We start from the raw sequence: 22,934 nt of genomic DNA on the forward strand, positions 1-22,934 counted from the left end.
CCAAGGTTTTTCGGGAGTGTTAAAATCGCTAGTAGATTTCGGAAAAACAGGACATTTTTAATAGGAGTGCCTGCTGCAGCCAAAATGCCCCTGTGCTGCCACAGGTTATCAAAATCATGTGCAACCCCAAAGGCATATCGTGAGTCGGTGTAAATATTAGCACGTTGGCCAGCGCAAAGGTGGCAGGCCTGCGTGAGGGCAAATAATTCAGCCTGCTGGGCAGCATGAGGTGTACTGAAAAAAGGCGAGGGTAGGCAGTATCCTCAATCTCTAGCGCCGATCGTGCGGATTCTTGCTCGTGGCACAACTTAACCCTCAAAGAGGGGAAAGCCGCTATAGACTCCAGTGGTTCGGATTCTGACTTTTGTTGTTATTGGGCGAGATATATCCCTTTGGTACCGGTTTTAAATTCACCTCGAGCTCGGGTATCACGGTCAAATTTTAAATCATACACCTTACATTCCGCTTGCAGAATATCCCATGTTTTCGGTATTCCCCTCTTATCACACACTGATATCCCTCTACTACTTGCATTTTCCCTCCAACTTCGCTCCCTTGACTCCTGATGGCGCTTCTCCCTCTTTCCATTTTTTAAAATCCTCTTTTTCCATTTCTTCACTGCTTCTCGCTCCCACATTAATTGTTACCAAACGATCAATTTACCCAGACCAAGACAATGTCAACAAGAGTGACCGCCCTTTACGTTATAATACCGGGGCACCGCCATCACCTTATCCAAAGTCCGTCTCACATGTCTGACATCCAATTACCAAACGATCAATTTCTCTTATATCCATAGCCTGTCCCATTCCTGGCCTGACAACCAATCACTATATCACGTTATGAAATTATTCTTAAATTTACCCAGACCACAGACTCATGCGATAAAGACTCTTACCTCAATATCATCCTTATCCTTGCCCTTTTCCTTATCGGTTCGTCTGTGAATCTCAGTTGAACACAAAATCAACCCCAAACGAGGGACTTCAGTGTCTGAAAAACGTCAACGTCTGGGGTCTCGAACAACGGTCGAGAAGTGCACTCTGTCCCCTTCGGACGTGTTTCAGTCACCGCTGCCTCTTAGTCGTTCGTGGTTGACAGTGCCAAAGAGATCCTGCCGACTACGCCAAATGTTGTAGTCTGTGGCCTATTAGAAAAAACAGGCAGACAACCGAATTCGTTTAACCTCTTTATTCTACTCACCCAGGTGGGAGAGAGTCTAGAAACCGGAGCGTTTAGAAACACTCAGGAAGCTAGTGTAGTCTCTCTCCCCGAATGCTAACAATTACACATATTTATACGCAAAATACATTTCCTGTTGCTACCATATATGGCAAGTTTTACAATGTCCTATAAATCTTTATGTCCCCTTTAGGACCCCCCATGTCCTCCGTGTCCTGTGTGACCTACATGTCCTCGGTATTCCCAGGACCAAAGAACAGTCGATATGACCAAATGTTCCCCTTAACCATCAAAGGATGGTCAACCATCAACGCCTTAAAGCCAGTTGCCCATATCAAAGGATGCACTTAGCCATAAACCGTGCCTCTGTGCTGTCAACAGGATGTCCTGGCAACATAATCGAGCTGGAGCTTTTACACCTTTTTTACACCCCTGCAATGAAACCCATATGGCAAAATGTCGAATGTTTAACCCCTTACACACTGGCCATATCTTCCCATCCCCTCCCCTCTCTGCGTTCCGCAGAGACCGTTCCCTCCGCAACTCCCTGGTCCACTCGTCTCTTCCTACCCAAACCACCCTAACCCCGGGCACTTTCCCCTGCAACCGCACAAGATGCAACACCTGTCCCTTTACCTCCCCCCTCAACTCCATCAAAGGACCCAAACAGTCTTTCCAGGTGAGACAGAGGTTCACCTGCACCTCCTCCAACCTCATCTATTGCATCCGCTGCTCTAGATGTCAACTTATTTATATCGGCGAAACCAAGCGCAGGCTCGGCGATCGCTTCACTGAACACCTGCGCTCGGTCCGCATTAACGCAACTGATCTCCCGGTGGCCCAGCACTTTAACTCCCCCTCCCATTCCCAGTCTGACCTCTCTGTCATGGGCCTCCTCCAGTGCCATAGTGAGGCCCGCCGGAAATTGGAGGAGCAGCACCTCATATTTCGCCTGGGCAGTTTGCGGCCCGGTGGTATGAACGTCGACTTCTCCAACTTCAGATAGCTCCTCTGTCCCTCCCTTCCCCTCCTCCTTCCCAGATCTCCCTCTATCTTCCTGTCTCCACCTATATCCTTCCTTTGTCCCACCCCCGACATCAGTCTGAAGAAGGGTCTCGACCCGAAACGTCACCCATTCCTTCTCTCCCGAGATGCTGCCTGACCTGCTGAGTTACTCCAGCATTTTGTGAATAAATCGATTTGTACCAGCATCTGCAGTTATTTTCTTACACTAATGTCTGAAGGGCTGATTTGTTGGTTGGTTGGTCTTGGGGATGAGTGGCAAGGCCCTATGCTTCTGCAGAGCTTGGAACATCACTATAGACGATGAGAGGTAACTGGAACAATTGCCCCCACAAAACATTTCTGAAAGCATTGAGCCATTATCAAAACTGTCAAGTACGGCAATATTTCTAACTTTTCAGAACCATTAAAGACTATTAAATATATATATATTTTCTTGAAACTAATTTTCAACAATTAAATGTACTCTGAAACATAGTAAAATAATTATAGGTAATAAACACAACAATTTAAAAAGTATCAGCTTATTTTTCCCTTTGCGAAAGCACTACTAACAATGGAAATGAATGTACTTGAATATTCCATGCCTTGTCCAACCTGGCATATGACCCAAGAGCAGATTTTCCAGCTTAACCACCAAGGGTTTTTCACTGAGACCCTGCTCCTACATAGGTCTCCATCAGCGCATGGCATGAAATGGTGACAAAATCCAGGCAGTTGCTTGCAATGTAGAACCAGAGCTTCCTGAGAACAAGGACTCTCATATCTCCTGCAGATAACAAATGCATTGCAAGTAAAATAAATCTAAACCATGAATAATGTTTGAGGTTTTTCTGGCCAACAGGAATAGTTTGTTTCCTGACCAGATAGTCATTGGTTTGAGTTCCAAAGCGATTTGCTCTATTTGAATGTAATTCTTGGCTGGATGATTAGGTGCAATGGGACATTTCCCCTTTGACAAACCACCGGAGAAATATACATGTGATAAATCAACTTTTTTTTTTGGTGATTATGTGTGTTATTGCTTATTTTTATTGCTCTTATTGTTGGACTGTGGGTAACGGGATTTTGTCCAAAAGACCGTATTTAGATTAACCCAAGCCCGGAGCACAGAATTTTTGAGTTAATTTGTTTTTGTAGGCTGTTTCAAAATCAGAAAATAATATTTTGTAGAACGTAACTGTGTTTTTGCTTCAGGTATGATGTTGTTTTCCTTCCGCCCTCTTTTCCAATTGTTGCCATGGAAAATCCTTGTTTGACGTTCATTATTTCCTGCATATTGGAAAGCGATGAGTTTCTCATTATTGATGTCATCCATGAGATCGCGCATAGCTGGTTTGGAAATGCAGTCACCAATGCTACGTGGGAAGAAATGTGGCTGAGCGAGGGTCTGGCAACGTATGCGCAGCGGCGTATTACCACAGAAACCTATGGTGAGAACACATTTTTATTATTTTTATAATACTTGTTTAACTGGTCTGCCATTTTCTTGTTTGCCATTATAAATTCACCTGTTTCTGACTGTAAGGGACCTACATTTGCCTTCACTAATCTTTTCCTCTTCACATATCTGTAGAAGCTTTTACAGTCAGTTTTTATATTCCCCGCAAGCTTTCTTTCATGCTCTATTTTCCCCATCTTAATTAACCCCTTTGTCCTCCTCTGTTGATTATAAATTTCTCCCAGTCTGCCGGTTTGCTGCTTCCTCTGGCCAATTTATATGCTTCTTCCTTGGATTTAACACTCCCTAATTTCCCTCGTTATCCACGATTGAGTCACCTTCCCTGTTTTATTATTACGTCAGACGGGGATGAACAAGTCTGAAGATCTCAACCCGAATAGTCACCCGTTCTCTCCAGAGATGCTGCCTGTCCCGCTGAGTTACTCCAGCATTTTGTGTCTATCAGGGATGAACAATTGTTGTAATTCATCCATGCAATCTTTAAATCTTTGCCATTGCATATCCACTGTCAACCCTTTAAGTATCATGTGCCAGTCTATCCTAGCTAATATCCGCTCATACTATCAAAGTTACCTTTCTTTAAGTTCAGGACCCTTGTCGTAGAATTATCTGTGTCACTCCCCATCTTAATGCACAATTCTACCATATTATGGTCATTGTTGCCCAAGCTTAACAACAAGATTGCTAACTAATCCTTCCTCATTGCACAATACCCTGTCTAGCATAGCCTGCCCTCCAGTTGGTTCCTCTACATATTGGCTTAGAAAACCATCCTTTACACACTCCAGGAAATTATCCTCCACAGTGTTGTTACCAATTTGGTTAGCCCTCCTCATCTCATTCCTCCTCATCTCCTTCCTCCTCATCTCCTTCCTAAATGAACGTCCTTTAATTCTGAAACTGTGACCTTTAGTCCTAGACTTTCCTACTCGTGGAACCATCCTCTCCACATCCAATCTATCCAAGCCTTTCACGTCAACATCTTCAAAGATAAGCAGCTGGTTAATTGCAAGAATCTGCTATTACCAGAAGCATATTTAACAAACTGGGTCATAAACAGAAAATGCTCGACATTCACAGCAGGTGAAGCTGAGAGAAAGTGAGAGAAATCAACAGATTCCAGCAAATTCTGCTTTTGTTTCTAATTTCTAGCATCTGCAGGTTTTTTTAATTTCCAATAAATTGGACTTCTCTGAACTGTTAATGGCCCTTATTGCATGGCAGGGTCAGCTGATCCAGAGGATGATGGACGTTTATTCTCCTTTGACATCACATGCTCATATTGCTGTCGTCTGCTGTGATGAACATGGCATTCTCTTCTGGTCTCCATCCTCCAGTCACTTGATATTGTGACTTTAAGGGTTTCACTGACGTTACAAATATCATTGCCTATTTAAGCTTGGGCCATAGTCATGCCCAGCATGGAAATAAGGGAATGCTGAGAATGAGGATGGTGCTGCCACTCAGGATGTTAGTACATATATCTGCTTCCATTGTTCCTCTTAAATGCTTGCACCCTGCTTAGCCACAGGAAGTTTCTTTGTGATAAAACAGGCAGCCATACATGCCCTGAGGCCATGTATCTCACACGTAAAAGGAAAATCCGATCAAACATCGCTCAGAAGTACTAGGTTATCAGCAATGTGACTGGTAAATATAATAACTGTGGCAGCTGTGGAAAGGGGGTTGATGTTGCTGCACTGTTCATAAACTGGCCAGATATATCCATAAAACGATGGTCTATCACATCAGATTAGCCAGAGTCATGAGTGTTTTATTGTCGTATGTACAGAAACAGACTAATGAACTTCTTACCTGCAGCAGCACAATATGTTTGTAAGCACGATGTTCAATAGATACAGTATTCAACAGCATGAATATCTTTCTACCATTTAGGTGGATGATTCTGCCATCCTTCTCCAGCATCTCCAGAGTAATCATCTTTCAGCTAACAATGAGCCATTCTACATTTCCTTATCACCATCCACTTTGATCTGTCATTTTCACACCTTACCCATCTATATCTGTAGTCTCCCTCTCCACTGACTCTCAGTCTGAAGAAGGGTCTCGACCTGAGACGTCATCCATTCCTTCTCTCCAGAGATGCTGTCTGACCCGCTGAGTTATTCCAGCGTATTGTGACCATCTTTTAAAGATTAAGTTATATATGGGAATTGAGAGATACAATAAGGAAACAGACCCTTCGGCCCATTGCGTTTTTGCCAACTATCAACCACCCATTTATACTGTCCCAAATTATTTTTCTTCCTACATTTCCATCACTATAGTGGCGCAGTGGTAAAGTTGCATTGCAGGGACAGAGACCCAGGTTCAATCCTGACTATGGGTGTTGTCTGTACGAAGTTTTACGTTCCCCCCGTGACCTGTGTGGATTTTCTCTGCTATCTCTGGTATCCTCCCACACTACAAAGACGTCCAAGTTTGTTGGTTAATTGGCTTGGTATAATTGTAAATTGGCCTTAGTGTGTGTAGGATGGTGTTAATGTGCGGGGATCGCTGGCTGGCACGGACTCGGTGGGCAGAAGGGCCTGTTTCCGCATTGTATCTCTCAACTCAACTAAACTAGTCAACTGCCCTAAGTCATGCCTGCAGAGGAATGTCTTATTCTTCCAGAAGCTGACAAAAATACTTAATTATTTCTATTCTTGTCGTGGGGAAATTGGCAGCTGTGTGCTCGCTAATGTATCTGTTGCCTGATGAGTCTAGCCTCATAGAAATAGGAGTAATATTGGGCCATATAAACATGGAAACTAGGAGCAGTGTTGGGCCGTACAAAAATAGAAAATAGAGACGATATTAGGCCTTTGGGCCTTCTCCGCCATTCATCACGATAATGGCTGATCCACCAATATTATTTCTATCAAACAGTAAAGGGGATATTTCCAAAGGAAAACCTGTGGCATGGACTTTAAAATATGTGAGACAGAAAGTGGTTGGGAAAGTAGACACAAAATGCTGGAATAACTTAGCGGATCAGGCAGCTTCTCTGGAGAGAAGGAATGGGTGACGTTTCGGGTCGAGAACCTTCTTCAGACTGATGTCGGGATGGGGCGGGACAAGGATAGGATGTAGTAGGAGACAGGAAGGCTAGTGGGAGAACTGGGAAGGGGAGGGGATAGAGAGGGAAAGCAGGGACGATCTGAAGTTAGAGAAGTCAATGTTGATACCGCTGGGGTGTAAACTACCCAAGTGAAATATGAGGTGCTGTTCCTCCTATTTGCGCTGGGCCTTACTCTGGCAATGGAGGAGGCCCAGGACAGAAAGGTCAGATTGGGAATGGGAGGGGAATGGGAGTTAAAATACTGAGCCACCGGAAAATCAGGTTGGTTAAGACGGATTGAGCGAAGGTGTTCAGCGAAATGATCGCCGAGCCTGCGCTTGGTCTCGCAGATGTAGAGAAGTTGACACCTGGAACAGCGGATACAGTAGATGAGGTTGGAAGAGGTGCAGATGAACCTCTGCCTCACCTGGAAAGACTGTTTGGGTCCTTGGATGGAGTCGAGAGGGGAAATAAAGGGACAGGTGTTGCAACTCCTGCAATTGCAGGGGAAAGTACCTGGGGAGTGGATGGTTTGGGTGGGAAGGGACGAGTGGACCAGGAAGTTTTGGAGGGAACGGTCTCTGCGGAAAGCAGAAAGGGGAGGAGATGGGAAGATGTGGCCAGTGGTGAGATCCCGTTGGAGGTGACGGAAATGTTGGAGGATAATATGTTGTATACACTGGCTGATGGGGTGGAAGGTGAGGACAAGGGGGACTCTATCATTGTTACGAATAGGGGGAGGGGGAGCAAGAGCTGAGCTGCAGGATATTGAGGAGACCCTAGTGTGAGCCTCATCTATAACGGAAGAGGGGAACCCCCGTTCCCTAAAGAATGAGGACATCTCCGATGCCCTAGTGTGAAACACCTCATCCTGGGTGCAGATGCGGTGTAGACGGAGGAATTGGGTGTAGGGGATAGAGTTTTTACAGGAAACAGGGTGGGAAGAAGTGTAGTCCAGATAGCTATGGAAGTTAGTAGGTTTGTAGTAAATGTCGGTCACTAGTCTGTCTCCTGTGATGGAGATGGTGAGATCCAGAAACGGTTGGGAGATGTCGGAGATGGTCCAAGTATATTTAAGAGCAGGATGGAAATTAATGGTGAAATTGATGAGGTCAGTGAGTTCTGCATGGGTACAAGAGGTAGCACCAATGCAGTCGTCGATGTAGCGGAGGTAGAGTTCGGGGATATGGCCAGTGTACGCCTGGAACAGGGATTGTTCAACGTACTCTACAAAGAGGCAGGCATAGCTAGGGCCCATAGCTACGCCTTGGATTTGGAGGAAGTGGGAGGTCGAAGGAGAAGTTGTTGAGGGTAAGGACCAGCTCTGCTAGGCGGAGGAGAGTAGTGGTAGATGAAAATTGGCTGGTTCTGTAGTCGAGGTAGAAACGGAGGGCTTTAAGACCCTCCTGGTGGGGGATGGAGGTGTAGAGTGACTGGACATCCACAGTAAAGATGAGGGAGTGGGGCGCTGGAAAACTGAAGTTATTGAGGAGACGGAGAGCATGTGAGGTGTCTTGGACATAGGTAGGAAGGGATTGGACCAGGGGGGATAGGATGGAGTCGAGGTAGGTGGAAATTAATTCGAAATCTTTGAAGGCAAAAGGAAATCAATTGTTAGTGATAAAAAATGTAAGAAACCTAAATAAAATGCGAAACATGCTCGCTATAAATCCTTTAAAAATAGACAATAGACAATAGGTGCAGGAGTAGGCCATTTGGCCCTTCGAGCCAGCACCACCATTCAATGTAATCATGGCTGATCATTCTCAATCAGTACCCCGTTCCTACCTTCTCCCCATACCCCCTGACTCCGCCATCCTTCAAGATTCAAGATTCAAGATAGCTTTATTTGTCATCCAATATTGGACGAAATTCAGTCACCCACAGTCCAACAATAAAAGCATTAAATAGGCATTAAGAGCTCTATTTGGCTCTCTCTTGAATGCATTCAGAGGATTGGCCTCCACTGCCTTACAACAGAGTATTCCACAGATTTACAACTCTCTGACTGAAAATGTTTTTCCTCATCTCCGTTCTAAATGGCCTACCCCTTATTCTTAAACTGTGGCCCCTGGTTCTGGACTCCCCCAACATTGGGAACATGTTTCCTGCCTCTAACGTGTCCAACCCCTTAATAATCTTATATGTTTCGATAAGATCCCCTCTCATCCTTCTAAACTCCAGTGTATACAAACTTACAAATAGTTGTAAGTCCCTTTAAATCAACATTAACGTTTGATCTAAACATCTGACAACATTGGGGATGTATTTTATTCCAGCATTACTGGCAAATCAGCAGAAGGGAAGAATACATGGCATGAATAGTATTCAATGTGACGCTTTGTTTAAAGTCACTGCCCATTTCAGGACATATTTTTTGCTGTCAGCTGGAAGTCAGTGGAAACTGCAGGTGCTGGCATACTTGCAGGCTTTAGTTTTATCTCAAATCCCAAGCGGATAGATTACCCGGTGGTGTTTGTCTCTGACTGTTGTTATGGTAGAACTATTTATGGAGCTTGGTATGCTGGGAATGACGACTGCTGAGGACGAATCTGTTATTTATCTTCAATTTTGCTCTTTACGCGGAGGAAATAATGTTCAAAATATCTTGTTTTAAATAGGGCTTACGAGGCTTCTGATGTTATGGTAAAAGATTGGATGTTTTCACTGGTTTGGTCATTATAATAGGCTGGCATGTTGCTGACTAAAAAATGTTAAACTCTTATTGAAAGTACTTGCATTATGAGGCCGCAGCAATTGCTCCAAGGTTAAATTCTACCACATTTTGTTTCTGAGGTAAATATAATTCATTTCATTTTTCTGCTTCATGGGTAACTCGCCTTCAAATACAATCTGAAACGTTATGCTTTTTGATGCAGGACATTGTTAATGAATAGGCCATTTATTTGCAGGTATAAAGGCACTTTTGGTGCAAGTTATTGCACTTCATTCAAACTGCATTCATGCACATTTTATACACTCGTCCATGCCGCCAAACATGTCAAAGTGAGGGTAGGTTCTGTGTTGCAGGGTGAAAGAAAAAAGTGAAGAGGTTAACCACTATATGTCTCCAAATGGTCAGATCCATGATGTAGGATGGGCTCTAGACCTGTCAACCCATTCAAGGAATGATACCAGATGCAGAAAATCCAAAGGTTAGCACAAGGAAAGAAAGTATTATTCAGGGAGGGGAAAAAAAAAACTGGTTTCCCTTTTTTCTTTCAGGGGCTGCTTTTACTTGTCTTGAAACCACTTTCCGACTGGAAGCACTACATCGTCAGCTGAAACTGCTCGGAGATGAGAGTCCTGTCAGCAGACTACAAGTGAAGTTTGAGCCAGGTCTCCATTTTACCTCTGTTTGCAATTAAAATAAAATCTGCTGCTCCATTGACTAACTAAACTAAGCCAACTCTTTGATTTCAGAGTACAACTGATAATTTAAGTGGAAAACACTGGTATTTGGCAGTTTCTGTGTGGTACGGTGTGGCACTTTCAGTCTAGCTCCTGTAAATAAAGAGAGACAGTAATGGTTAATAAACTTGCATGCTAGATTCTTTAGTCTTGAATTGTTGATGAATGGATCTTCAGTGAATTTCAATCCTCGTTGTGTTGATACAATTGTTAATCAAATTGGATTTTCTCATTATAATGCCTATATTTACTTTTGCTTTCATTACAACAGGTTTCAAGAGATGCTGTAAACTGAAGCTTGTAATCTGAGTCAAAACTGTGTGAAATTGTATATGAGTTTGTAATACAGCCAAGCACACAGCTGTTGTAAACTAGTCTTTGATGTGGAGGAAACATTATTGAGCCACTGGGCCAACATATAAATAGTCTGAAACGTATAATTGTAAAATGTTTTGGTGATTCAGTGCAGCTATAAGTAATATTTCTTCCACATTCCCATACAGGTGTCAATCCCAGCAGTCTGATGAACCTCTTCACCTATGAAAAAGGATTTTGTTTTGTATACTACCTTTCACAGCTCTGTGGTGATACAAAGTGCTTTGACTCTTTTCTCAGAGTAAGTTTAGAAACATCTTTAATTTTTCACTTTATTTTTATAGTCTACCTTATAAATAGCAAATGAAAACATGTTGGTAACAGTTTGATCTCATTTTTATTCATCACTAACATCAAGAGTGAACTGCCACCTGCGTTTCCTAATAAAATGCCATAACCCCTGATTCAGAGATGCATTTTCTGTTGCACAGATAATTGATTCATCTGGGCAGCTTTATTCTGTGGCTTTATTGAGAAATTGAATACTTCAGAATATTGAGCTGCTGAAGGCAGTCCCTCCCACAAATGGAGTTCTGTTGCTATCAACATATCTTTTGTATCAGGCTCTACCTGAACTGTGACGATGTGGAACGCACAGTATCTGTCCTCAGCGGGCTGTCTCACTCCCATATCCGGTGTTTCTGGCATCCGTCTCGCTGTGCCCATGGCTTGTCCTCTGCCTCTCGTCCCAACACGCAGGCGCCTCAGTTCCCACGGCAGTGCCTGAGTAACAAACACTCATCCCCAGATTGTTGCAGTGAACTGCAGTGCAGTGCAGCCAGGAGTTTTATTTATAAGCAATAATTCAAGATTCAAGATTCAAGATAGCTTTATTTGTCATCCAATATTGGACGAAATTCAGTCACCCACAGTCCAACAATAAAAGCATTAAATAGGCATTAAAATTACACAACCCCAAAAACACACCAAAAAAGAAACATCCATCAAAGAAACATCCATCACAGTGAGTCTCCTCCAGTCCTCTCCTCACTGTGATGGAAGGCCACAATGTCTTTCCCTTCTCCTGCCGTCTTCTCCCGCGGTCAGGTTGTTGTGGTTGCAGGCCGCGCCTGACAAGATACATTGATTCAACTGTATCATTGAAATGTTTTTTTTTTTTTTAAAGTGCAATACGTAGTATAAGCCGTACCCTACATTTTATCTAAAAAAGTAAACGTGCCTTCTAATTTTTTTGTAAATTAATTAATAAAAGCAAATATTTTCAGCGATTTTGTCTATCTTATGCACAACTCAGCACTCCAGTGTACGGCCTTCATTTTTTGGGCAATAGTGGCTGTTCATAATCATGTTAATTAAATATGCAAAGCATCCTCTCACTTAATTGGTTACTATGAAGCACAAATGATTAACATAAGACTCAATGTGCTAATGTTAATAACTTCCTTCTTAGGCCTATGTGGAGAAGTTCAAGTTTACAAGTGTGGTTGCAGGTGATTTATTGGAATTTTTCTTGGGCTTTTTTCCTGAGCTGAGGGAGAAGTGTGTGGACAACAAGGAAGGTTGGTGAGATGTTTGAAAGACATTTTCTAAGTATCCTTTAGTTAACCGTGAATAACATTTGACTGAAGTACATGTAACAAAATGCTAGAGGAGCATACTTTTATGTTGTCCCATGTAAACCCGTATTTACTTATTATTGGATCTGACATTAAATTGCTCGTTGATATCACGACATTCAATTGTTACAGGTATAATGTGCTGTTTTACTAGGGTGGGTGCATTTCCTCGTCTTGTAGCCTTTGGTTTTTCATTTCTTGCCTTAGCATTCTAACTGCTCTTCAAGGAAAGCTTTAAGCAAGTGACCTATAAATGCAAATCTTATTCTTGGTTTCTAAAACATGTTTCTCTGTATTTCTTCTTATTAAATGACAGTGTCGGTTTATCATAAATCTAGAACACTGGGGTTAAATATTAATGGTAATATTTTAACATTACAAAATAGTATTTTTACATATTTAGAAATGGAAAACAAACAAGCTTTGTATGTTTGAAGCAGGGTCTCGACCCGAAAGGTCACCCAGCCGTATTCTCCAGAGACCTTCTAAGCTCTGTATTTAATTGCATCTCTGTTAATTGTAGAACAGAGATGAGGAAAAACCTTTTCAGTCAGAGAGTTGTAAATCTGTGGAATTCTCTGCCTCAGAAGGTAGTGGAGAGTAATTCTCTGAATGCATTAAAGAGAGAGCTAGATAGAGCTCTTAAGGATAGCGTAATCAGGGGGTATGGGGAGAAGGCAGGAACGGGATACTGATTGAGAATGATCAGCCATGATCACATTGAATGGTGGTGCTGGCTCGAAGGGCCGAATGGCCTGCTATTGCCTATTGTCTATTGACATTGAATATTATACAAAACATTCAGTCACAAACCTTGCATTTTGATGCACACTCTCCTGATGCACATTCACATCTAATGGATATCTCCCAGGCATTGACCATGACTTTCATAATCTGTGGCAGTAATACTGACTTGGCAGCAAAAGATTTTTAAGAACCTTTGGCAGCAAGGATTGAGCTGTTATCCTTATGATCTGTTCCTATGTGCCCCACCAGACTCTGTAAGGAATTCTATTGACACATCAATTGTGCCATTGGAGGGATGCAAGGCAGTTTACTTGCATCAGAGATTCACTTCTATCACTTGCTATCATATCCAAAGCAGAATAGCTATCCATTCCTTCATGATAGGAAGAACAATACCCAAAGATGGTGATTGAAGGGACACATAATGAATGCTCTGCGTGCATCACACGGGACTCTTTCGTTATGATTGCACTGCTAGCAGTCCTCAAAGCAATAACCACATTGAATTTCTTGTTTTGCAATCTTTTCAGAATACTGCTTCAGACATCAGCAACAATAGTTAAACAGTTGTCTCTTGTAAGGCAGATTGCTGATGCGATTTTTTTTTGTCAAAGCAAGTAGTTTCCTATAATGTGGACAAATAACAACAGTTGTACAGTTTATTGAATAGAAAAGTACCTTAACAAGCAGAATGTGGACTCTGCACATATAAATCCATCAGCTAATTGCGCATTGCCATCACCAACATCACCAACATAACCGTAAAGTCGAATGCACAAGTTATTACTTTTTTGTTGAAGAGGGCAAAAAGGGTGTACTTATGTAATAGAAGTAAAAGAGGGGTCTCGACCCGAAACGTCACCCATTCCTTCTCTCCTGAGATGCTGCCTGACCTGCTGAGTTACTCCAGCATTTTGTGAATAAATACCGTCACAAATCTTTCACATGGGTACAATCCATAATTGTAAAGCATGTAAAGTGATTATTGCTTTGAAAACTGCCAGCACTGTTGTGCCTGTGAGGGAACCTTGGCAGAAGCATACTGTGTATGCATGATGGAGACCTCTCGTCTCCCCAAGTTGACTGAGACAGTTGAACCTGCCTTCTCTGGTGTTGGGCAAGACTTGCTGCTGAATATATCAGGTCAGCCCCTATGCTCTCTGGTATGGCTACTGAAAATCTGTGGTCCTTCTGTACACTGGTGAGGTTCAAAGGCAGCAGGTAAAGGTACAAGTTTTAAGCTATGCATTAAATGTTTTTATTTGTATTGAATAGCTTATTACATTCTCTCATATTACCTTGTTTTTCTTTAACAAGGTAGAAAATACTGCATGTGTTTCAGCTCAAGATTTATATGATGGTGTATTGATTTCAGCCAGATTATTTTGCCGTCTGCTTCTAGGTTTAGAGTTTGAGCGCTGGCTGAATGCGTCAGGGCCTCCGCTGTTGGAACCAGATTTGTCTCAGGGATCCAGTTTGATTAAACCGGTGGAAACTCTGTACCAGCTCTGGAGTTCAGAAACGCTCGATGGAAACCACATTACAGACATTGATATATCCAAATGGAAAACATTCCAAATAGTTCATTTGTTGGACAAACTCCTGGACAGATCGCCATTGCCCCATGGTATGCTGACATAACCCTTTTTTTTTATTAGAGCTCACTGTTAAATATCAGTAATTTCATTAGTAGCTGTACATCTGAGTTTGAAGAGTTTTCATTTTAATTCAAAACAAGTGTCTTGCTTGTGTAAATGTTTTATTAATCACTCTACTGTTAAAATCTGACAGTGACTTTGTTTCGAAATGAGACCATTTTAGTGCCGTGGAAATTTTTGCCCCGTAACTGGAGCAGTGCAGTATTGCAAAACCACATTGCCTTTGTGTAGTGAATTCAAAACATGTTGTTACAATTCTGACACTGCATGGGTTTGTGTAGCAAAAAATGTGGTTCCGAAACATATTAGTATGTTACAAAGATTTTAAATCTTCCATATCATTGCATGCAGATGCATTTCCAATCATTTTCATTGCCCCATCATTGATTTGAGCTACCTTGTGAATGATTTCTAGAATCCCTTCAGTAAATCCACTTTAAATATTCCCTCAAAACTCATCAGTGTCTAAACTTTAAGTAGTCCTTTTAAATTTTCTTCCTGGCATGGCATTGCATTCCTATTATCGCTAAGATATAATTGCTAATGAGCCGACTTTTACCACCATTACACTGAAGGTAAATTGCAAGATGCCAGGGATCTCCTTGGACTGACAAAAATCTGCGTTCAAAATGAGAAAGTTCACACCACAGGAATCTATAGATAGTCAACTTTCTGCTAGTTAGCAACAAAGTTGTTTCACCGCTAACTGTAAATCCAGGCCAAAAGTTTGATTTATTTTCAAAGCCTAATGTTCAATGCAATCTAATTATATTTTAGGGTTATGACTCTGGACAAGCACATGTACAATCTGCTTGAATAAAGTGAGGTAGTGCATAATATTGAATGGAGGAGGCTGTTGTAATTGAATCTCTTTGTAATTGTCTCCATTTTAATGATTAGATTGACAAAGAAACAAACAAAACTCTGGGAGCTAATATTAGACAATAGACAATAGGTGCAGGAGTAGGCCATTCAGCCCTTCGAGCCAGCATCGCCATTCAATGCGATCATGGCTGATCACTCTCAATCAGTACCCCGTTCCTGCCTTCTCCCCATACCCCCTCACTCCGCTATCCTTAAGAGCTCTATCCAGCTCTCTCTTGAAAGCAACCAACGAACTGGCCTCCACTGCCTTCTGAGGCAGAGAATTCCACACCTTCACCACTCTCTGACTGAAAAAGTTCTTCCTCATCTCCGTTCTAAATGGCCTACCCCTTATTCTTAAACTGTGGCCCCTTGTTCTGGACTCCCCCAACATTGGGAACATGTTTCCTGCCTCTAATGTGTCCAATCCCCTAATTATCTTATATGTTTCAATAAGATCCCCCCTCATCCTTCTAAATTCCAGTGTATACAAGCCTAATTGCTCCAGCCTTTCAACATACGACAGTCCCGGCATTCCGGGAATTAACCTAGTGAACCTACGCTGCACGCCCTCAATATTAAAGTTATTCCCAAGGGAAATGGTAAAAGAATTGTTTAAAGCTTTGAAGTATTCAAATTGTCTTGTACACCAGTTATTAATATGTATCAGGAAAAACTCAGAAGTTTGTCAAATTAACGGTGGCACAGCGGTAGAGTTGCAGTCTTACAGTGAATGCAGCGCTGGAGACCCGGGTTCGATCCCGACTACGGGTGCTGTCTGTATGGAGTTTGTACGTTCTCCCTGTGACCTGCTTGGGTTTTCTCCGAGATTTTCGGTTCCTCCCACACTCCAAAGACGTACATGTATGTAGGTAAATTGGCTTGGTACAAATGTAAATTTCCCTAGTGTGTAGGATAGTATTAATATGCGGGGATCACTGGTCAGCGCGGACCCGGTGGGCCGAAGGGCCTGTTTCCGTGCTGTATCACTAAACTAAAACTAAACATGCTAATCATATTGCGTATTGAAACTTGCTTAACTACATTTCATTATTTCACTAATAGTTGCTGAGTTTGATTTAGTTCCAATAAAAGTCAATAATAAACTGAAACTTATAATTTGATAAACAAGTTTATAACACCTTAATATTTATTCATTGCTCTGCTGGGATTTGGATGGCTGAATCATGTTGACATACTTTCATACTTTATTAGTACGTTAGTCTTGGAAAGTAAACGGATAAATGTGTGGATATTGAGCAGCAAAATTACTATGAATTTTAGCTACTGTAAAACTAAAAACATAGGTTTTTGTTTCATTCACTTATAAACATCCCTGGTTTATTATTGTGCTGATGCTAGATGGAAGATTTGGATTCAAGATTAATCAACACACCAGACTTTAAACTGGTAGGAAAAAAACTGGAGATGCTGGTTTAAATCGAAGGTATACACAAAATGCTGAAGCAATTCAGCGGGTCAGGCAGCATCTCGGGAGAGAAGGAATGGGTGACGTTTCGGGTCGAGACCCTTCTTAGTTATATCAACTAAAATTCAGTGTGAAGAAGGGTCTCGACCCGAAATGTCACCCATTCCTTCTCTCCTGAGATGCTGCCTGACCCGCTGAGTGACTCCAGCCTTTTGGGTCTATCGTAGACTTTAAACTGGTGTTGTTTGCCTGTAGATTTCCCACGCAATCTTTAAAAGTTGTTTCTTTGCAGTTAGAGACAAAACCTAGCTTAGAGAATCCCTTTCTTAAGGTCTGCCTGGTCCATTGCTAAATAGCTTAGTTATATCAATTAAAATGCCTGAAATCATGCCTTTTAATGCCTAGATTTCTTATTTTATGTCTCATCAGAAGTCATGATGAAGCTCTCGAAGAGCTACTCTGCGCTGCTCAATTCAATGAATGCTGAAATAAGAATTAGATGGTTACAGATTGTAGTCCGAAATAACTATTTACCTGACTTTTGCAAAGTACGACGCTTCCTGGAAAACCATGTAAGATACCTAATATTTGAAGCTACGGGTTGATTTGGGTGAAGGTTAACCTGATCTTAATAAGTATCCAGTTACTGGAGATGCTGTTGATCATTTTTCTATTGCATACTAATGAAAAACATTTAGCTCAATGACAATAATGTATACAAATTAGTTTAATGTCATTAACTCCAGGGTGCAATGAAATTCCTTGTTCACATTACGCTGATAGAGTAAACAGTATACATACATAATGATAAATACAACAATGAGTGCAAAACAGCAGAATGGCGCAGGATTATAGTGCAAAATCCAAGGTGGATGGATTCATCAATGTGGAGGAATTAAGAGTACATGGCAGGATTTCAGGGAATGGGGCATGAAAGAGGTGATTGGTACAGAATCGGATAGCAGTGGGGAAGAAGCAATTCTCAAGTCCGGACAGCTGACCATTCAAACTCCTATATCTTCTCCAAGAAAGTAGAAGACAGAAAAGGGAATGGCCAGGGTGGCAGACAGTCTTGATAATACTTCCAGCCGACCTGATGCAACACACTGTGGATATGGATCGGATGGAAGGGAGTGAGTCTGCATTCACCGTTCTACAGGTTTAGGCGGATGAGAGCAGAACAGTTGACATTCTAGGCTGAGATGCATCCAGTCAGTATACAAACTGTAGAAGTATGAGAATCCTTGCAGTCATGCCAAATCTCAGAAAGGTTTCCTCTTGTCTAATAAACTGCACCTTCATTTCCCTCTCTTCCTTTAAATTCTGCAGGGGTCGCAAACAATCTTTTTGCATTTTTACACCACTTAACTAATTATTAAATTCCAGACAACAAAATAATTTATTCAAGACATTAGGTTAATTCTATGAACTATTAGTACTAAAAGCAAAAAGCCTGGTTTGCTTCTAATGTATCCTACTTATAGTCTTTTTTGTAGTATTTAATTTGATAACCAAGAAGCCCATTAACTCCTCGCATTGCATCTCTTTCAGACCTCACGAATGTACACGGGTCCTTTGTATGAGGATCTGTGTGCCGGAACAATGAAGGCTATTGCCATGGAGACATTTTACCTGACGCAGAACAGACTGCATGTAAACTTGAGGAGAGCAATCCAACAGATCTTTGCACACAGTGCGAACCCCGCTGCTGTTATGACACTGCTTGAAGATAAACCATCAGATACAACCAACACCATCTCACTCAGGAATGTGAATGTCTCCGCGTAGCTGATCAACCAATGCCATGGTAGAATGGCTGTGACTACATATTTGGGTCCTTGCTTGAGGAAGGAAGGACGGAAAAGTTCCCAAGTTGTAACTTTCTAATTCAGTCCTCTTCACAGGATTTATGTTGGTAACCTTAAGGACCTCTTCCAGGCAATGGAGAAGCCTAAGCCAGCGTTCCAAAAGTGCTTCAAGATAGAATTTTGTTGAAACATGGGCCATGTTGTAGAAATCTTGTCACTCTTGTATGTTTTTATCATTTTTGCTAATCCAGGCACTCGGACTCTTCGGTGAGAGGAGATGCTTAAAAAAAAAAGACTTTTTCTCAACTCTAACAGAATAGTTGATATAGTACAGAACAGTTGGTGCTAACTAAGTAATCAGGAAAGAAGATTCAGCCAAATTGTCAATTTTAATGAAACAATCCAAATAGTATTGGTTGGTGTTGTTGAGCTGGTTGTGCCGTGCCTACTAATCATACTCTGTTAAATAGAGCAGGAGTTAACAAGAACAAATTTCTGATGAACACATCTGTACAAAGTGTGTGTGGAACAAATAAGTTTGGTTAGTTCATATGGGTTTTACAGTGCAAATTTAATTTTGTTTTAGCCACCACAGGCTTTGTTAGCGACAACATTTTACTCGAGGCAAAGTTTGTAAGTTCATTAGTTATGTAAAGTTGTTTCTTCCTGGGTTTCCTAAAGTTTCATTTGTAGCAAAGTGAACTTTCAAATTCATTACACATATTTTGAGTAATCTGGTTCACACCAGGATTCAATCAAGATAGAGATGTGAAGCTAATGACTAAAATGTTTCACATCTATGTTTCAAAATGTTTTCTGTTAACCTTTGCATTTTCTCTAAACATAATTTAATGTTTTCTACCTTTACAATGGACAGTAAGAGTTTATTTCTGTTATCCACTTCATATTCTTATAGAATATATTTTTTCCAAAAATTATTGCAAAGAATACTTTTGGAATAGTAAATCACTTCTGAATTCTTAGAATTCACTTGTGGTATCTTGAAAATGAAAACTCATGGAATTAAGAACATGTTTATTTTAGCCAAATTACTGTTTTTTTGTTAGTATTATGTAGAAAAGTATCATCAGAATGACAGTCTATTTTAAAAAGGACTTAGGTTTCAATGAACCATTTTAGTTTAAATCCACAGGACAAATATTTTTTGTTAATTTGCTCTTTGTATTGTGGACTTAAAGATACTCATTGTTCATCCACATGTTTTTTTTCAATTCCATTGTATTTCTGTTTCAAGTGCAACAATTTAGACAACAAGGTGTGTTGATAGATAAACTGGAGTATTTGGCTGATGTTCCATGATGGACAGGATGTTAAGAAGCTGGGATGAAACGTATTTGAGTGCATTGTTGATTGCTGCCATCACTGATTGCTTATTTGAATTCTCAAGAGTTAGTTCAGAACTCCAAAAAAAGGACATTGTGCAGCTGGTAATGGTTAATGCCAAATTAACGATGTTCTTGACTGATCTACAGTTTCTGTATTTTCAGTTCCTTATTGCAATACTACAATTTGGATAGAATGCCTCTGTTTCTCACTTTAATGATATGTGATTTGCCTTGCCATGGGATGGTTGGTCAGCATTTACTCCATTAGACAAGATCCAGTTGATGAAGATGACATTAAGAGATGTATAATTTATCAACACTATAAGCACACTAACAAAAAGATTAGTTATCTGATAAAAATTTGTAATTTTTCCTGGTTTTTGTTTAAATGTGTTTCACAAGTGTATGCAAAAAAAATATTGTTAAGGGGCCAACAACTGTGTAATGGATTTGCACAAAAACTTTGTGACTGTACCTTTCTCAGGAAGTGCAACCAGTGGTGCCTTTCTCAACAGTATTCTACTGATTCATTGATCATAAGCTTCTGATCTTTTTAACAGAAGCCTTATTACTAAAATGAAACACACATCCTCAGAAAATATAGTTAATTTGTTTACAAAAATGTTTTGTAAGTCAGAACTATTTTATTATGTCCCGAATAATACACGTAGTAACACAAATGGTTTAGCTTTGTTCTTTTTATAAATAGCAATGTTTTTCATGGTGTCAAAATGGCTTATGTCACAGATATTTTTCCTGAGACTGAAGAAGCTATTTGCCAAACAGCTTGTGTGGATGATGTTTTCAGACTTATGTTTTTTTTAAAAAATAATGATCATTGATAATGGATGCAGAGTAAAATTCCAATCAAGAGCATCTATCCAAAACATCATAACATGTCTTTACCCTCAGTTGCCAACTGACTGAATGCTGTTTCCAGCATCTTCTGTTGTTCTTCATATTTCCAGAATTCGGTTTCGATTTGTTTTTGTACAGATGAAAATATCTCTATAAATCAACTAAAAATTTGAAGTGTTCTTATGTCTGCAGATATTTTTTAACAGAATGTTAGACTTTAGGGGCTGATGGGCTGATGATTATCCAATACATTGCAAATACTAATATTGTGAAGAATATGAATATGTACAAAAATAAACACGGTAACCATGATTTATTGGGTCAATTGGATAATGCCGTATTTAAACAATGTGTGAACAGATTGGTCTGATGCCTTTTCTTGTTTTAACAATGTTACCAGGATTGATTCAAATGTTTATATATGTCAGATAAAGTAGTACAGTGGAGACTGGGAAGTGATCGTTCTGACTAGGAAGTAATAAAACAGCTTTTGGGACTGAACCTATTCGTTAAAACATGGCATTGAAAAAAACCCGCAACTAAGTACTTGAAAAATAATTATAAGAGAATATGTGAATACTTGTTGAGTTCAATTGTATAAGCAAAGCTAAAATGTTTTAACAGGACTTTCAGCAAAACTACTTGTGTTGGAAGTGAATGTTCAGTAGAAATGAAACCATACAATGGGCACAAGATCTGAAAAGTGGAGAGCACAAACGTATGCATTAAATGTATAAATTCTGTATATTGAGTAATTCAATATGGTACTTGAGATTTTATTTTTATTTCTCATGTTGATGTGAATAGATATTTCTCATGTTGATGTTAATAGATATGTACATACAGTTTGTGGACTTGGAAAACATTGGATCTTTATTCTCACACGCTTCGTGCCTTAGGCTTGGTCCATTATTGCCACATAAAAAAGACTAAGGCAATATCCTTTTGACATTTCCCTGAAGACCTGACAAAGCACTTGTGAATAATCTCTGCACTTCCAGCTTAAAGGCATCCCTCCTAAAACAGAATGATCAAAACTGAACGTAATACTCCAAATGCAAGCTCACTGACGTCTTCATATCATATCATATATATACAGCGCGGAAACAGGCCTTTTCGGCCCACCAAGTCTGCGCCGCCCAGCGATCCCCGCACACTAACACTATTAACACTATCCTACACACACTAGGGACAATTTTTTTAAACATTTACCCAGCCAATTAACCTACATACCTGTACGTCTTTGGAGTGTGGGAGGAAACCGAAGATCTCGGAGAAAACCCACGCAGGTCACGGGGAGAACGTACAAACTCCTTACAGTGCAGCACCCGTAGTCAGGATCGAACCTGAGTCTCTGGCGCTACATTCGCTGTAAAGCAGCAACTCTACCGCTGCGCTACCGTGCCGTACCGTACCGTGTCTTGTACAGCTATAACATCCCAACTCCTATACTCAGCACCCTGACTGATGAAGGGCAATATACCACAACACTGTGGCGCAGCACTGCTGCCTTACAGCGCCAGAGACCTGGGTTCAATCCTGACTATGGATGTTGTCTTTAATGAGTTTGTACGTTTTTCTCGTGATCGTGTGGGTTTTCTCTGAGATCTTCGGTTTCCTCCCACATTCCAAAGACGTACAGGTTGGTAGGTTAATTGGTTTGGTATAAATGTAAAATTGTCCCTCGTCTATGTAGGATCATGTTAATGGGAGGGGGGGGTCGCTGGTCAGCACAGACTCGGTGGGTCGAAGGGCCTGTTTCTGTGCTGTATCTCTAAACTAAAAAACCAAACTAAATTTAATCGCCTTGCAGTGATAGAATCTGTTCATGCTGCACAATTCATTTGAAGAAATGGTCTAATTTCCACACAATTTGTTAATTTAGTTTGGAATGTTTCTGTATCACCTTCCTTTTACATTGTAGTTTTGTTTGTGCTGAATTCATTGTATTCTGATATTTTCTCTAAAATCGATGTCCTGTTATTCAGCAGCTGCAGGTGAATCAGTTGAATAGCAGGAAGAGAGGGTATAATGGGCCAGCTAATTATTTAGTACCAATTTAATGGTTGTAATCATGTTTTTGTCCCTTTCTTTTTTCCTGCTGTACAGACACTTATTGAGGACCATCCCTTA

General features: G+C 40.8%; 1 protein-coding gene across 3 annotated transcripts in view; it reads left to right on the top strand.

Moving 5' to 3' along the window:
* Positions 1 to 21,967, top strand: part of rnpepl1 (arginyl aminopeptidase like 1) — a 54,443-nt gene extending 32,476 nt beyond the window's left edge. The window contains exons 5-11 of one of the 3 annotated variants that reach the window (XM_078410231.1): positions 3,403 to 3,638; positions 9,954 to 10,067; positions 10,643 to 10,755; positions 11,926 to 12,034; positions 14,241 to 14,465; positions 17,219 to 17,361; positions 18,341 to 21,967. In XM_078410231.1, the coding sequence (XP_078266357.1) occupies positions 3,403 to 3,638; positions 9,954 to 10,067; positions 10,643 to 10,755; positions 11,926 to 12,034; positions 14,241 to 14,465; positions 17,219 to 17,361; positions 18,341 to 18,577 (1,177 nt within the window). In that variant the 3' untranslated portion in view covers positions 18,578 to 21,967. The remainder of the gene's footprint in view (positions 1 to 3,402; positions 3,639 to 9,953; positions 10,068 to 10,642; positions 10,756 to 11,925; positions 12,035 to 14,240; positions 14,466 to 17,218; positions 17,362 to 18,340) is intronic. The other 2 variants (XM_078410232.1, XM_078410233.1) reach the window with 2 other exon arrangements.
* The last annotated feature ends 967 nt before the right edge of the window (positions 21,968 to 22,934 follow it).

This window comes from Rhinoraja longicauda, chromosome 13 (assembly GCF_053455715.1).
Source record: "Rhinoraja longicauda isolate Sanriku21f chromosome 13, sRhiLon1.1, whole genome shotgun sequence".
In the NCBI taxonomy this organism is placed as follows: domain Eukaryota; kingdom Metazoa; phylum Chordata; class Chondrichthyes; order Rajiformes; family Arhynchobatidae; genus Rhinoraja; species Rhinoraja longicauda.